This window comes from Callorhinus ursinus, unplaced genomic scaffold, assembly GCF_003265705.2.
Source record: "Callorhinus ursinus isolate GAN/ISIS: 27379988/994484 unplaced genomic scaffold, GSC_fseal_2.0 scaffold77, whole genome shotgun sequence".
Lineage (NCBI taxonomy): Eukaryota > Metazoa > Chordata > Mammalia > Carnivora > Otariidae > Callorhinus > Callorhinus ursinus.
In genome coordinates, this window is record NW_027397139.1 from 4,374,987 (window position 1) to 4,391,275 (window position 16,289).

Here is a 16,289-nt window from a genome sequence, read left to right on the forward strand (position 1 = left end):
CCAACTCCTGCCTTGGATGGAACTCACCCTGTAGTGAGGGAAGGGGTGAAGAGGGACACAACACATTGGAGCAAAGAACAGGCGACATGAAGTCCACGGAAAGGGGCAAGGAACTGAAGTGTGGGGTGGGAATTGCTGTTACCAAAGGTAGCCAAGAGGAGATGCACTGACTCTTGACCATTTAGGAAAGAGTTGAAGGAAGCCAGAGAGTGAATCTTTTTTTTTTTTTTTGAAAGATTTATTTGAGAGAGAGAGAATGAGAGATAGAGAGCACGAGAGGGACAAGGGTCAGAGGGAGAAGCAGACTCCCTGCTGAGCAGGGAGCCCGATGTGGGACTCGATCCGGGGACTCCAGGATCATGACCTGAGCCGGAGGCAGACGCCTAACGACTGAGCCACCCAGGCGCCCCAGGGAGTGAATCTTGAAGCTGAGCGGGGAAAGAGTCCGCGAGGCTCAGCACCTACAAGTGCAAAGGCCCTGAGGTTGAAGTGGTAGTGTCAATTTTCACTGGAGGGGAAAGGCATGACATTGCGGTGAACATAGGGCCAGGTGGGCTGGGCAAGAACCCAGACCACGCTGGTGTAGGTTAATAAGCATCTAGAAGCACAAGGCACGATTTTCTGAGATGGAGAATGGGGAGCAGCTTTGGGGTTCACCAGTCATGGAGTTTCTGCCAGAGTAGTCCTGATGTCACCCGGGCTGGGCAGGCCATGGTGGCATTCAACACAGATAATATTTTATTATCTTCACTCATTGTTTGTCCCAGCAAGGCAGCGCGCCTGGTGAACTCGACAATGCCACATATTAGGGAAGAAAAGGGGGGGGCATGTGTCCAACCCCCCAAACTGTGCATCCTGGTGTCCCCCAAGTTAGGGGACGCGAAGGAAGGGAAACCGATGGACCCGACTCCTTCCCTTCGTTCCCCGTCCCTCCGGACCCTGGGAAGGGTCAGGAGCTGTGTCGCAGGGGAGGGGGTGGAGACTCAGCCGCCGCGGGAGACAGCCGCTCCGCGTGAGGAGGGGGCGTCCGGAGCGAGGCTCCGCCCCCCACTCCCGCCGGAAGGGAAGGGGAGGCGGTGGCCGGCGCGCAGCGAGCCAGACGCGGCGGCGAGCGCGGCGGGGGCGGTCGGCCCGGGACCGGGTGGCACCCGCCGGGTCGGAGCGGGCTCGCCGCCAACGCGGTCACGTGCGCGGTCCCTCCTCTTGCGCCTGCCTCCCCCGCGCGCCGCGCTCTCCATTCATAAATTCTCCGCCTGCTCCGCGGCCACCGGGCACCGGAGCCCGCCGGGAACGCCGCGCAGCCGCCCGCCCGCCCGCCCCCCATGGGCCGCGCGCCCCGGCGCTGAGGTAGGCGCGGCGGGCCTGGGGATACGCCAAGGCGGGCGGGGGCAGGCCGGGGCCGCGCGGCCCATGGGATCGCCGCCGGCTCCGGACCACCGGCCCTTTCCGCGAGGCGGCGAGGCCGGAGGGAAGGAGTGGGGGGAGCCGGGGCGGGCGTGGGGGCCACTCTGCGGGGTTCTGCATCCCCCGTTAGTGGCCTGGTGAAGGACCCCCCCCCCCCCCCCTTCCCCGGCCTCAGTTTCCCCCGTGAGATGCAGCGAGGGCGATGGCGTCTCCGTCTCCTGGGTTAGCCCGAAGCGGAGATGTGCCTGGAGTCCGGGCTCTCTGCCTCTCCTTGAGGGCTCTCCATCCCGCCCCGGGGCCGGTTGGGGGCGCGGGGATGGGCGCGGTGGCGAGCGAGCTCGGGGAGGACGGGCTGGACCTCAGGGGCGGGCCCGTGGGGAACGTCCGCCCTCGGGTCTGGTCCCCGCCTACCCCTAGGAGTCCACCTCTCTTCCCCCTCGGCTGCCTGCCATCTTTTCTGATCTCCTGTCGCGGTCCCTGCGCTTCTGCCCCCTCCCCCTCCAGCCGGAACTCATTTCCCGACCTACATATGCGCGCCCCATCCCCCTTGAGGATCCCGGGCAGCCACGGTCATTCTCGGACCGGAACTCTTGAGAACACCTGGCTTTCGCCAGGTCTCCCCCACCCCCATCCTCTGGGCCTGTCCCCCCTGCTGTCGAGTGGGGTTAAAACCCGAAAGGGTTGGGGACGCTGGGGCCTGTGCACTGGCTCACCCTTTCCTCTGGGGACAGACCGAACGCGCGCCCTGCCTGCTCAGGGCTGCGGGTCATCCCGGCCCAGCCTCTGCTCCCTGAGATTCCAGCGTGCAGTCCCCGGTCCTTCCCACCGGGAGGAGGGGGCGTGGGGGGGGCAGTCAGGTGCAATGTCCAGCAGTCCTTTTCCCGAGGGCTGAGCTCCCCTCCCCCGGCCTCAGTTTACCCCTAGCGTGAAGCAAACGTGGAGGCTGGCCTGCTCAGCCAGAGAAGCTGCTCGCGGAGGCGCGGGGCCCCGTGCTGGGCGCTGGCGGGGCGGCGGCTGCAGCAGCCATCTTGCCGTCCAGGACCGGCTCAAGCCGCCCTGCAGGAGGCCTCCCTCCCCCGCGCCCCCTCCTCTCCCCAGTGCGCCCTGGCAACACCCCCCCCCCCCGCTCGGCCTGCTCGCACAGTCGCCATGGGAACCAGATTCTTCAGGGCTGGGAACAGATGCGCCTTCTTTGGCCTTTTCGCTCCCACTAGCGCTGGGTGGAGGGGAGCAGCTACCTCCGGAGTCGTGACTTGGTAGTCGCTGAGCTCAGTGCCTCCGCCCCCTTCCAGCATCCTGATACCACTCGCCGTAGAACCAGTCTCCCGGGACTACGGCAGCCCCCTCCTGTCCCCTGGCAGGGCCCCTGAGGGCTCACGGTAGTGCGCTGACATCTTCAGTGTCCCTCTTCCCCCAGGAGTGCTTCCCCTTTTCTGGGCAGGGTTCCCGGACAGTTGCGACCTTGCTGGGCCGGCCCCACCGGCTGGGGAGGTGGTGGATAGCATACACCTCCCCCGTTTTAAACACGGGGAAACGGACGTCCCGGCGTGGATCTAAGCGGGGTGGGGGCTGCCTCGGGGCTCTCCTCCACCTCTCCGTGAGTCACTGCCCCCTGTGGACTCCTCCTCCCTCTCCCTGGGAGCTAGGAGGGGGAGGGGACAGAGGAGCTGGTCTGAGCAGGCCCTGCCCCCCCCAGGCCCCTCCTCCTAGCCTCACAATGCAGCCCACGCCCACCATGGCCCCTGCCGCCAGCACCACGGCCACGGTTGCCCTGACCTCGAGGTGGGACAACGCCACCGGCAGCCCCACCGTGAGTGAGGGGGATGGAGTGGGTGGCTGGGCCGGGCGGGCCTCCAGAGGCCACGCCCCGCGGTCCTGACCCCTGCTGGCCCACAGGCGGAGCCTGACCCCATCCTGGACAACTACGCGCTGCTGGTGGTGGTCATGTCGCTCTTCGTCGGTGGTGCGCTAGTGGTTCTGTCCGGCGTGCTGCTGCTGTGCAGGCGCTGCTGGGAGGCCCACCGGCGCTTCAACAGGTGCGCAGCCCGCCCGTCCCAGCGGCCTCCCCCGGGCCCGTGCGCGCCTGGAGCCGGGTGACCGTGCACGCGCGTGCGCGCTGTTAGCAGGCGTGTATGTCAGCCTGTATGGTGTTGGGGGCCTGCTTCTAAGTGCCTGGGGAGCACAGTGTGCTACTGGGGCCTAGCCCGATGAGCTCGGGTCCCGGCAGGTGGGCCCTCCGTCCCACCTTGCTGCCCTGCGGTCCCTCCCCAGAGCGACGGAGGAAGCAGAGAAGACCACCACCACCTACCTGGACAATGGTGCTCACCCGGCCCAAGGTGCGGCGCCCCGCCAGGCCCGCCCCCAGCCCGTCTGCCCGCCCTCCCGCCCGCCCCCTCGGGCCGCCTGACCGGCTGTGTCTGTCTGTCTCCCCCACCAGACTGGGCGCAGCTCGATTCCGACTCATCTCTGTTTCCTTAGAGCCCGCGCGTAGGTGCTCACAGGCGCGTGCTGAGCGAGTGAGTGTGTGAGCGGATGTGTGAGTGCCCACCCTGCCCCCTGCCCGGTCCCAGCCCTCAGTCGGGCCCCACCCTTCGCCCCCTCCCCGACCCACCCCAGCCGGCCGCCCGCCCAGCGCCTGCCCAGCGCCAGGCGCGGCGCGCCCGGGGCCCACCCTCTCCGCTCTCCTCGCAGACCCCGACTTCAGGGGGGAGGACCCTGACGGCCAGGATGCAGAGACGGAGCGCTTCCTGTCCACCAGCTACACCGGCCGCCGGGTGTCCTTCAACGAGGCAGCCCTGTTTGAGCAGAGCCGCAAGTCACAGGACAAGGGCCGCCGGTAAGGGGCGGCGCAGCAGGAGGGGACCCTGTCCCCAAGGGAGGTCACAGAGCCTGATGCCCTGTGATTGGACTCACTGCGGGGCGGGTGCTGGCCTTGCTCTCCCTCATGGTGGAGCTAGGGACAGCAGCAAGTGTGGGCTTGGGGGGTTGGGCTGAGCATGGAGGCAGGCTGGCATGGTGACAGGCAGCCATGCCGGGCACAGGTACACCCTGACAGAGGGGGACTTCCACCACCTGAAGAATGCCCGCCTCACTCACCTGCACCTACCACCTCTCAAGATCATCACAATCCATGAGTGCGATCTGGGTGAAGCCAGCACCACCACCCCCCCCAAGGCCAACCTCGCCATATTCCAGGTGAGTATATGGGTGGCAGCCAGCCTGGGGCTCGGTGGACAAGACACCCACCCTGTAGGTGGCCCCTTTCCCACTCTCTGGGCTGGGCCCCTCATCTTAGGACAGGGAGGGGGGCCTGGCTGGGGTGCACAGTGGGCTGTGGGTCCAGTAGTCCCCCTCACCCACCCGTGCTCTTTGACCTGTTACTGCTTCCTCCCCTAGCCCCCGGGGAAGGCCCTCACCGGCCGCTCCGTGGGCCCCAGCTCCACCCTGCCAGGTGACCCCTACAACTCAGCCGTGGGCCCTGCTGACTTCGAGATCAGCCCCTTGGCATCCAGCGACTCCGGGGAAGGCACCTGGGTGAGGGCCCCCGAGCGGCCCCTCCCCTCCCTGCCCCACTCCAGGACAGAGGTCAGCCTGTGGCCTCCCCTGACCCTAACTCCCCTTGCTCCTGCCTGATCCCCCTGCATGGGAGGAAGAGGGGTAGGCAGCACATAGACTACACAGCCATCCCCCACATGCACAGAGCATTCCCACAGCTGGAGAGGGTAGGGTCAGGGCACAGCCCAAGCCAGGGCATGAGTGCTCTTGGACACTCACGTTCAGAAACTCCTCTGTCCCGGGCTGGGAGAACAGAGCTGGGCAGAGCCAGGCTGAACCCCGGAGCTTAGCATAGCTTCCACCCAGCCACCAAGCGCTGTTCACTGCTCCTCTGCGTTCTGGGCGGGGCGTGTCGGCACCGTCTGCCAGGGTGGAGGCCGCCCCCTAGAGTGCAGAGCTGGGGCCCAAGCTGGAGCCAGCATGTGGGGCAGCAAGGGGAGGGTCCTCGTGCCTGAGAGCATTCCTGTTTCCTTCCAGTTGGAGGCAGGTACCAGGAGCACTAAGCCTGTCGGGCCAGGGGCCACGACAGGGCCCCGAGAGGCAGGCCCAGGCTCTGGGGCCGGGCCTGTCCTGCAGTTCTTTACCCGCCTGCGGCGCCATGCCAGCCTGGATGGGGCCAGCCCCTACTTTAAGGTCAAGAAATGGAAGCTGGACCCCAGCCAACGGGCATCCAGTCTGGACACTAGAGGTGAGCTGTGGCCTCGACAGAAACCAGAGCCCAGGGGGTAGAGCTCCAGCTGCTGCCCCAGGCGGCCTTAGAGCAGGAGGTTCTGCACCAGGAAGGAGTCCGTGCTCTTGAGGGGCCCCCGGGCTCCTGCCCCCTGCTGGCCAGCAGCACCCATTTGCCAGTGGGCATCTTGCCCAAGGGCTCAGAGCTGGTTGGGTCACTTACTGTGCCCCAGTAAAGCAGGGGGGTGGGCAGACCGTAGCCACGATTGGTGAACTTTTTCGGTAAGGCACTAGACAGTAATGCTTTTGGATCTGTGGTCAGTCTGGTCTGGCAGCGTGGAAACAGCTGTAGACTGGGTATAAATGAGTGTTGGGCCAATAAAACTTTATGTACAAACAGTAGGTTGCAGGCCCATTTGGTCTCTGGGCCAGAGCATCCCCACCCCCGAGCTAATGACAGCAGCCCTTCAATCCCGCAGACCGCCCGTCATGGAGAGCCCTGGATATAGGGCTTCCTTATCCTCAGCCCAAAGCAGGGGTACTCAGGGTATACTCAGTACACCCCAGGTATACTGGGGGAAGTCAGCCAGGACGGGACAGGCTGAGGGGGTGCCTGCTGCCCTGTGGAGGTGGTGGGTCCAGTGCCGGGACAGGTAAGGAGAGAGAGCATAAGCAGGTGCATGGCCTTGACGGCACAAACCCCCTTGTTGGGGCCTGGCTCCAGCTCATGCAGGGAGCGGAGGGGCCCACTCCACTGCCTTCAGGAGCAGACATGGAGCCCATGATTCCTGAGGGTGGTTAGAGCTGAACGGAGGCGCAGAAGTGCCCAGAACCTGTTTGCTGGCTGACTAGCCTCCCCACCCCTGGGGCTCTCCCACCCAAGCGTCTCCCTGGCGCCCACCAGCCTGTCCCTTCTCCCCCACGTGCCAGCTTCCACACTTTAGTCCAGCTGTGTCTGCTGCCAGGTGTTCAGGGCACATCTTGGCCCCAGCCACACCTTTCTGGCCAGAGCTGCTCTGGGTACTGGCACCACCTCCACACTGCACTCACACCTGCCCTAGCTCTTCTGTTCTCGGGGCCTCGGTTTCCCCCTTGCAGAGCGGGGTGCCCACTCACCTGGACCAGGCTGGTCCTTGCTTGCCTCTAGGGTGGGAGTGGGGCCCCAGGCTGAGTGGAACCCCGGCAGGCTGACGCGCCTTCCTCTGTACAGGCTCCCCCAAGCGGCACCACTTCCAGCGGCAGCGAGCCGCCAGCGAGAGCACAGAGCAGGAGGAGGGGGACGCGCCCCACATGGACTTCATCCGGTACATCGCCAGCGCCGGCGACGCTGTGGCCTTCCCGCCCCCCCACCCCTTTCTGGCCAGCCCCACCAGCCCATCCCCCACTCTCGGCAGGTATTTTTCAGTAGATAGAAGTGCTAGGGGTGGACCTGTGGGCCCCAGCCCTGCCCAGTCCCCGCCCCGTTGTCCTGGGGAGGGCTCTCCGCACCCTGCAGACGGGCGGTCACAGTCCTCCAGCCCTACCGCCCCTCCCAGAGGCTGCCTCACTGGGGCCACCTCTCCAGCATGCATCACAAGAGGGAAACCGGGGGAGACAGGGTAAGGGCAGAGGGGCAGGTGGGGCCCTGGACGATGGCCCCAGGGTCCCCAAGACGGGATGTCTGCTCAGTTAGGGCTGCCAGGGGTATGTGCCTGCTTGGATGTTATCGCTTCCTGGTGGAGACCACGGCCTGATGGGCTCTGCTGGGGCCTGGTGCTCCTTTCCACCTGCTCATATTCCTGAGGGCTGCATGGCCCCTTCTCAGAAACTGACCCCTTCTGCCCGCAGCACCCCACTACCCCCCCAGTGGATGGGGGTGGTGGGGTGGTGAAGTCCAGGCATAGAGGCTGAGTGGGACTGCACCTGGTCCAGTCCCTCCCATGCCAATCCCTTCTACACTAAGACATTAGGAAGAAAGTAGCTTCCCAGCAGAATGTTCACTCTCTCTAGGTGAAGAGCCAGCCACAGACACTGTGAAAAGTGACCTGGTTGAAAAGCAGGTGCTAGGAAGGCTCAGATTTACCCAGAAAACATACCCTGCAACAGGGACTGGCAGCATTTTTTTAAAAAAATTCCTTTTCCGCACTCTGGCCAAACCTAGGGGGTCCCCGCCCATGCCCACCCTTCCGGACCCAGAGTCGGGGGGCTGGGGAGCAAATGCAGGGGCGCGCACAGCCTTCTTGACTGCTGCGGCCTGGCTTGCAGGCTAGAGGCAGCCGAGGAGGTGGGCGCCACGGGAGGAGCGAGCCCCGAGTCTCCCCCAGAGCGCAGTGGCGGTGTGGGGCCTGAGCAGCGGCAGCAGGAATCTGATGGTGAGCGGGACTCGGGGCCAGAGCAGGCCCAGACCATCTACCGGGATATCTGGAGCCTGCGTGCCTCTCTAGAGCTGCATGCCGCAGCCGCCTCGGACCACAGCAGCAGTGGCAACGACCGCGACTCGGTGCGCAGCGGAGACAGCTCGGGCTCAGGCTCCGGGACCACTGTGCCCACCTTCCCACCGCCCTCGCCGCCGCCCACACCTCGCTCCGCGGATAGTGAGGCGGGAGGTCAGCGAAAACTGCTTCAGATGGACAGCGGCTACGCCAGCATCGAGGGCCGCGGCGCGGGCGAGGACGGGCTCCCCAGCGCGTCCGAGAAGCGCTCTTCCTTCACCAGCGCCGGCCGCACGGCCACTGTGGGCAGCAGCTTCGAGGGGGCGCTGGCGCCCACCGAGGCGCCCGCCCGGCCCCGCAGCCCCCGCGCCTGGCCCCGCCGCGCCCCGCGCCGCGACTACAGCATTGACGAGAAGACAGACGCGCTCTTCCACGAGTTCCTGCGCCATGACCCGCACTTCGACAATGCGCTGCCCTGCGCCACCCGCCACCGCGCGCGCGCGCATCCGCACCCCCACACGCGCAAGCAGTGGCAGCAGCGCGGCCGGCAGCACAGCGACCCCGGCGCGCGCGCCGCCACCCCCGCCCCGCCTGCGCTCACATTCGGCCCCGACGCCCGCCCCACACGCGCGCCTCTGCGCCGAGGCGACAGTGTCGACTGCCCGCCCGAGGGCCGCGCGGGCGATGACCCGGCTGCGCCCGCTATCCCTGTCATTGAGGAGGAGCCCGGCGGCGGCAGCGGAAGCTGCCCCGGCTCGGGCCTGTGCGTCGGTTCCCCGGGGACACTGCTGGACAAGCTGGCGGCTGGCATCGACGACAGACTCTTCCCGCCGCGCCTCGCCCAGCCCATCGCTGCGGCTCCTGCGCTGGCCGCCGCCGCCGCCGCGCCGACGTCTCCCGACCGTAGCCCGGCCTAAGCCCTGCGTCCCGCACCCACCTCGTCAGCTTCTCCGGTGCCGCTCGGGATCTCCGCCGCCGGACACGCCTGGGGCGCGACGCTCCGGCGGGCAAACGCCGGGCCCGCGGGGCCGCGCACGCGCTCGTCCTCCAGCCGCCCCCCAGGTGCGCATGCTCATGTCCTCGGGACACCCTCGGGCCGCCTCTGGTGCGCACGCGCACAGTCCCCGCTGGTCACCGAGCGGCATCCGTCTGTGGCTCCTCAAAGTGCAGGGCTGGACTGGAGGGAGCGGGGCAGGTTCTCATCTTCGAGCCCCTGGGGACTACGTTCATCTGCCTTTGGCCCCAGACAGCAGCCTCTGGGTGGGGGCGTCTTGGGCACAGAGCACCAGGAGGCGCACGCCCAGGACCCGCACCTTGGAGGGTCCGCACCTTGGAGGGTCCGCGTGGAGGAGCAGAGTGAGGCGCATGCGCAGGGCGCCCCTAGCGGGGCCCGTGGAGCCTCGAGGGGGTCCAGGCTGCGCGCGCCGGAGTCTGCAGCGGGGCTCCTGCGCCGAGCCCGCGGGGACCCGGACTGCGGGGGCATGGGAGACGGGCGACGGGCGCGCTCGCTCTGGGCTGGCAGGTTGGGTGGAGGCCGCCGCCGCCAAACCCCTGAAGCTGTTTTACCTCACCGCGGCATGTGCTCGCGGCAGTCTGCCCCCCCCCCCGCGCCCCCTCCGAGCAATAAAACCACAGCCCGCCGCCGCCCCCTCCCGCCCACCGTGTCCAAGTCCCCGCGCCCGCCCCAAGCATGTGAGTGGGCCACCTGCCCGCCCCGCAGTTGCACCGTCCAAAGAGCTGCCAGAACTCATTAATGTTTGGAGACACACAAAACCCAAACGGCCAAGGTTTCAAGTTTCCCAAGCTTTATTTATTGCCAAAAGATGGGGCAGCCCTCGCCTGCGGCCGAGTCGCCCCACCCCGCCCCGCCCCTCGGAGCTTCGTGCCGTCTGTGTACCATCCAGTGATGGAGTTTCTTGTGTTTGTTTTCTGGTTGATTATAAACATTTACTGCACACTCTTGCTTAGTCCGGGTTTTCTCTGGGGACCCAGGAGCACAGAGACCTTGGAAAGAGGGTCAGGGTCCTGTGATCAGGTAGCTCCCCGGCTGCTGCACTGTGGACTGGTGGGCCCTGGGGCTGCGCAGAGGGCCCTGCTGACCTTTGGGGAGACCGGTCACCACCGAGAGGACTGCTGTCCAGCATGGCCAAAGGCTGACCCCCACGGAAGCCCCAGGTCCCACCACCCGCCCGCCAGACCTGCAGACCCCAGCCTGCCTCCTGGGCTGTAGGTCCACAAAGGGGGCTTGGACTCAGATCCCCTACCTGCAGGACACGGTGCCAACCCAACAATTCCCAAACACCCTTCACAACCACAGCTCAAATCCACCTGCTTTATTTTTTCTTTAAAAAAAAAAAAAGAAAGAAAAAGGAACCAACCAAACAAAAACAAGGCAGCCGCCTGGCTCCCTTGGGCTCTGGGCATGCATCTTGGTTGACAGGCCTGTTCTTCATCCCGGCTCCTGCTGTGGCTGTGGTTTGTCTGAACACATCACTAGGTGTGGGAGGCGCTAACGTGGAGCAGAGTAAAAAGAAGTCAGGGCTGGGGAGAGAACCAGTAGTCTGAACATAAAGTGCGTGGCAAGGGCTTCCCACAGGGCCCGTGAGCCGGTGTGCTCCCTCCTCCCCTGGCCAGGGGAAGGGGCTCGGCACAGGGCTGCAAAGTCAACAAGAGGGCGTGTCCACTGGCCATGAGGGGAAGGCCAGGCCCCAGGCCCTGCTGTCCCCCAGCCACGGCCCTCCAAGACCCCTGGCTTCCCGAGGGGCAGTCGGCAAGGAGGGTGTGGTGGTGGCCTTCCTGGGCAGCAGCCATGGGCCAGCAGTCGGCGGGAAGACTCAGGACCTGGGCCGTGGCACCTGGCTGGGGCTCCATGAGACGGGCTGCAGACAGGAATAGAAAGGTCACTCCTCAGCCAGCAAATAGGCTCTGCATCCCAGGAGGCAGGCCCCACCCACCCTCTGGTCTGCTGACAGGGTGGGGAAAACTGAGGCCTGCTCATATGGAGCTGTGAGATGTCCAGAGAGGCCAGGGAAGGTTGCACTGCTTCCTGGGGTTACCCTGTAGTTCACTCTGCCCAGTGGAGTTAAGCACCAGCCTCCACGGAGGAAGCCGGGCTCCCAGCTCTCCTGGCTGGTTCTGATGCTGGCAGATCAGCACCACAGGGCCATCGGGGCAGGGGGCAGCACCCCAGGAGAGGGCACCCCGCCTGCATCCTGAGCAGATGATGGGATCTCTAGCGCCCCTGGGGCCTGATTTCCCACCACACACACCTCGGACTGTGGCAGGCAGGGGTGGGAAGAGGAAGCAGAGGGGGGCCGAGCGGCCACCAGGATGACAGCCTGGGCCAAGCTGAAGACATCCCAACCTTCCACCCACCCACACATGTCTCATGGGCTGAGTCCAGCATCACCCAGGGCTGGCAGGACAGGCCACCAGTGTGAGGGGGCCCCCCTCCTGCACGTGGGAACTGCTGCCCAACCCCCACCCGACTGGCCAGTGTCCTGGGGGCAGTGGGCGCAGACTGACAGAACTGGCCCTGGTCAGCAGTGGCTGCAGCTGTGAGTTGGGCTGGGTGCTGCCAGTGCCCGCGGTACGGCCCCCACCCACTCCCACAGGCCCCCACAGCAGCCTACCTGTGGGTGGCCGCTCTCACTGCTGCTTGCAGGCCGACAGCCGGCGGATCTTGCTGCTGGCCGAGCAGGCCTTGCGAGTGGGGTTGGAGGCAGCGCTGGCCCGGCGCTCCACCTTTGATTTGGTGCTCAGCTGGGCTGACTCTGTGCCATTCATGCACACCACTTTGGGTGGGCCCCGGCTCTGCCCGTTCTGACCAGCCTCCTCCTCTGGGACCTGTCCTAGGAGGGAGAGGGCGAGTGTGGGCTGATGGGGGCCCAAGACCAACACCCCTGCCCCCCCCCCACCCCACCCCATTCCCCAGGCCTCTCCACCCAGGCACAGGGTCCTCCACCACCTGCCCCACCTGTCCCGTCTAGGTCCTGCCTGCGGGGCCCTTCATCCGGCTAGAAGGGGCAAGGGCCTCAGAGTCGGCCAGCCAAGGTGGGGGCCCAGCCCATGCTCACCTGCCTGCTCATGTGTGAGCCTGGTTTCTCACGCAGGTGGCTGGGCTGCCCTGCTCACCCTCACCCCAGCACACGGTGAAGGCACAGGGCCCGATCCTGGGCCCGCTCACCTGTGTGGAGGCCAGACCTCACTGGGCCCTGTGGGGCTTGGGACAGGCTGGGCTCAGGCCAGGTGTGCAACACTCATCTTTCCCCTTGAGGCCAGCCTCAGCTCCCCAAACTGGGCACTGGATGAAGAGATCAGAGCCAGGGGCCTGCCATGCCCCTACTCACTACCAGGCAGCACCAGCCCTTGCTGGCATCCGGGGGCCACAGGCCTGGGGCGGCACGGCTGCCTGCACTCCTGTGCTCTGAGGTGCAGTGGGGAGGAGGAGGGCATGCAGGGGTCGGCCAATCTGCTAGGGCCCATGTAGCTCATTCAGTGCACATGGAAAATCGGCCTCCTGCCCATGGCCCACCCTTCTGGGACACTGGTGGGAAGCTGCCCTCAGCTGCCTCTAGTCCACCTCTTCACCAGCACAGAGCCCCCTCTAGCCCAACGGTCCCCAGTATCTGACTCAGCAGCTTCTAGAACTTGCTGTGAGTCACCCCTATGCACACAGGAAGCATCCTAGGTCAGAGCTCCTCACTGCTGACCGGTTCCTGCGGGGGAGAGGTCTTGAGAGGGGTCAGGTGCCCTGCCCTGATGGAGGAGGGGCCTCGCAGGCACCAAGTACTACAGCTCTGCACAGACCACCTGGAGCCCAGCTACTGGAACAGCGACTGTGGCTGGGGACAGGGGGCAGGGTACAGGGTCTGGCCTCCTTATCCTCAAAGGACTGGAGCATCATCCACAACCACCCACCTCCAGCCCAAGGCCCAGCACCCAGCTCTCGGTGGGAGGCAGACCCCCACAGGGGGGACAGTCCCAGGAGACCAAGGCCAAGCAGCTGAGAGCCTCTGAGGGCGACCCCAGCACTGGACTGCAGTGAAGAAGGACTTGGCTGCAGCACACCTCCCTGCTGACCGGATGGAGCAGAGTTCTGCTACTTCCACTGTGGACGGATCCTCTCAGGCCAGGCATCTGCATGAGCCCTCCCCAACCATGAAAGGCAGCTCCTGGCCTCTCACACACGTATTCAGTGGTCTGGCAAGGTTCTGGGGATCTGGCAGAGTCCTCACTCCACCTTGCTGGGATAGCAGACGGCCTGCCAGCGAGGGTCATTCCCAAGGACCCGACACAACAGCCCAGTACCTCTGAGAGGCAAAACACCTCTTTCCTGTTCTACATAGGGGACAGGCCTCTGCAAGGCCACATCACCTCCCGGGACTCTACAGGGAAACAGCTGAGCCAAAGCCACAGCTGCTTGGGGTCCAGCAGGTGACACCTCCAAAATGGGCATCACTGACCCCCAAGCATGCCCCCTGCGTGAATGGGATGCATGAACCCCGCCCCAGCTCTGCCAGGAAAACAGTGCTGGGCCCATAGAGTTACTGCCTAGTGGGGTGTCCCCAGGGGCCCCACCCACCACACAGGCCACCCCCAAACACCAGTTTGCTCTACAACAGAAATCTAACATTTGGCAAATGAGCCAGGGAAAAGGGAGACAAGCATCACCCACACATGCACTGCGGGGCAAATCTTTATGATGGGAACCTGCGAAACTGGCCCCAGAACAGAACAGTGAACACTGGGGGGTGGGGGTGGGGCAGCTGCCCTGGCCACCCTCAGATACCTGGGCAGGGTCAGGGAGGGCCGGTGGGGGTTGCTGAGGCCTGGCCTCTCTGGCACAGGGTGGCACGGGGGGAGGGGCGGGAGCAGCGCTACACTATGGCCTTGAGCTCCTGTGCACCCCCGGCCTCAGCTTCCTCTCCAGAAAGGTCTGAGCACTGACTCTTCTGGGCGCCTCTCTCCTCTCTAAGCCCTGCCTCAGACGTCTCTTCGCCACCTGGGGAAGCAAGGCGACACGTGTCAGGGTGGGCAGCCAGGCACCAGGAGGGCCACTGGACCCTCTCAGGGCCATCAGAGGGGCTTCCCCTATCTCTCACCGCCAGCAGGACGTCACGTGCACTCCCCAGAACACAGGCGGGTGCCCTGGGTGGCCTCTGCCCTCCAGGATCCCCACCTGCTTCCGTGGGAGACGGGAGGGCCGGCCACACCCCCACGGCTGTCTGTGCCCTCAGCAGGCCCTCCGAGGCCAGGTCGGGGACATCAGGGATGTGAGCTCTGCCACGCAGGCAGGTGGACATGGAGGCCAGGCTGTGAAGCTGTGCTCACCGGGCACCGTGAAGTCCTGAGTGTAGATGATGTCATCCTCGATGTCGAACAGGTCCTCGTCCCCGTTGTCATCAGCACAGCCGTGCAGGTCCTCCAGGTAGGGCACCACCGTCATGCCACGCCAGCGGTCTTTGCAGTCCGTGCTCGGCGGGATGGGCACCAGCTCCTCAGCTGGCGGGTGCTTCTTCCGGAACCAGCTGTGGAAGTCAGAAGTCAGGACAGCCCGGAGGCTCGCCCAGTTCCCTACACAGGTCTCGACCTCAGGGCCCACCCCTAAAATCTATATGGGGAGGGGGAGGGCGGGCAGGAGAGTGAGGGCCAGGAAGGCCCCTGGCACCCCAGACCCCCACATCCCACCCCCACCCAATCTCATCATGCACACCCCTGCACCCCCAGAACCTCCCCATTTACTCCCACCACGAGGACCCCGACCCCCCGCAACTGGGCCCCACACAGACACTCACCTGTGTTGTCTGATCTGCTGTATGGAGAACCTCCTGGCTGGCTCGTATTCCAGCATCCCTGACGGAAGACCAGCAGGCTGTGGGGAGTCATCGCTGGGCACACGGCCCAGCCCTGCCCCGTGTCAGCCTGTGCACAGAGGACACCCCCAGGAGGAGGCGGCACTGGCATGGAGGAGTGGAGCCTCAGCTCAGAGTGCTCCAGGCATTCCACCCCCCACAATGTGGTCCCCCATGAGCCCGGCCTCCACCAACAGGGCGGACCTGGGCATGTGGCAAAGACGCAGAGCCCTAACTGTGAGGAGACAAGGCCCTGCAGCCCCAGGGGGCTGCGTGGCAGGAAGGAGCAAAGCCACAGGCAGTGGGCATGGTTGGGCAGACAGCCAAAGGACAGCAAGACACCAAGAGCTGCTGGGAAGGACAGTCCCATCCCAGGGACGCACAGCCTGTCCACATGCTGGAGGATGACGAAGCAGGCGGGCCTGCGCTCTGCCTTGTTCATGCGAGGGCCCAGCCCCAGGGGCAGGTCCCGCCCCAGAGCCCACAGCTTCTGCTTCCGGCTTCCCCACAGGAGGGTGGAGCTCCACAAGTGTCAAGCGGGGGAGGGGTGGGGGTGCGCAGCTCTGAGAGTTCTGCACGGCACCCACTCGGAGGGAACACCCAGTGTTCCCAGGAAACCTGTGGCGATTTGGAGAGCTGGGGGCTCAAAAAGCTGCAGGTCTGAGTGGGGCCAAAAAGGTGGTAAGACCATGGGCCACGGCCTCAGTACTCAGGCTGCAGGCAGGGAGGACGGCCACCAGGCCTCGGGGCCAGGACGGTGTTCTAGGAGACACAGGGAGCCACCCCACCAGTCCTGGCTATGGGAAGAGCCTCCGGACCATGCACCCCCAGCGCAAAGGCCCTGGGCCAGGCTTGGGTGCAGGGGGATGTACAGACCATGAGCCCTGCCTGGCTACCTCGGCCTTAGGGCAAATGCCATCCATGGAGGAGGTGAGGGACAGGGCTGCCCTGCCTGGATCTGGGGACAGGGACCCTGACGCCCTCTGCCATCTAGGTCATCAGCCTGACGGGGGCTGTTTCGAGCACTGAGAAGACTAAGAGTAGTAATGGACTGAGCGAACAAAGCCTCATTTAGAGAACACGCTAGCCAGCCAGCGCCTGTCAGGAGAGCGAGCCCCTTGTAGCCGTCTCTACAGTGAACCCCAGTGGAACGGCCCTCGGGGGGGGGGCCTCTGGGCACACTTGAGGACAGGGCCAGCTGACACCACAACCCTCCCACAGAGAGTGCCTGAGAACTTCCAAGAACTTGAAGGCCAGGTCGGAGCAGTGGGAGGGCTGGGCCACAGCACGCAGCGCGAGTGAGGCAGGGCTGCACCGACCCAGCCATCTTTGAGGGTCCCGGGGAGGGGATGGGGGTGCTGCCAATGCAGGCCTGTGCCTGGGAGTGGAGTCCAGC

General features: G+C 65.5%; 2 protein-coding genes across 12 annotated transcripts in view; one reads left to right on the forward strand and one right to left on the reverse strand.

The window, feature by feature from the left end:
* On the forward strand, positions 1-10,044 carry CBARP (CACN subunit beta associated regulatory protein). Of its 7 annotated transcripts, none has more exons than XM_025861215.2 (10): positions 5-1,347; positions 3,101-3,214; positions 3,301-3,440; positions 3,676-3,740; positions 4,096-4,240; positions 4,446-4,599; positions 4,801-4,938; positions 5,437-5,647; positions 6,839-7,022; positions 7,873-10,044. In XM_025861215.2, exons 1-10 carry the CDS (start codon positions 634-636, stop codon positions 8,954-8,956), a joined length of 2,949 nt encoding a protein of 982 aa, XP_025717000.2. In that variant the 5' UTR covers positions 5-633; the 3' UTR covers positions 8,957-10,044. The 7 variants fall into 7 exon arrangements, with proteins under 7 accessions (XP_073743374.1, XP_073743372.1, XP_025717000.2 ...); XM_073887270.1 differs by having other exon boundaries at positions 6-1,347; positions 4,801-4,989; XM_073887275.1 differs by having other exon boundaries at positions 1,233-1,347; positions 2,318-3,214; positions 4,801-4,989.
* STK11 (serine/threonine kinase 11) overlaps positions 9,828-16,289 on the reverse strand; it is a 21,270-nt gene continuing 14,808 nt past the window's right edge. For 2 of the 5 annotated variants that reach the window (XM_025861190.2, XM_073887276.1), the window contains 4 exons: positions 14,837-14,894; positions 14,373-14,569; positions 11,672-11,885; positions 10,358-10,918 (listed from right to left, as the gene is read on the reverse strand). In XM_025861190.2, the coding sequence (XP_025716975.1) occupies positions 10,549-10,918; positions 11,672-11,885; positions 14,373-14,569; positions 14,837-14,894 (839 nt within the window). In that variant the 3' untranslated portion in view covers positions 10,358-10,548. Of the gene's footprint in view, positions 10,044-10,357; positions 10,919-11,671; positions 11,891-13,830; positions 14,044-14,372; positions 14,570-14,836; positions 14,895-16,289 lie in introns of those variants that run through there. The other 3 variants (XR_012376605.1, XM_025861192.2, XR_012376606.1) reach the window with 3 other exon arrangements.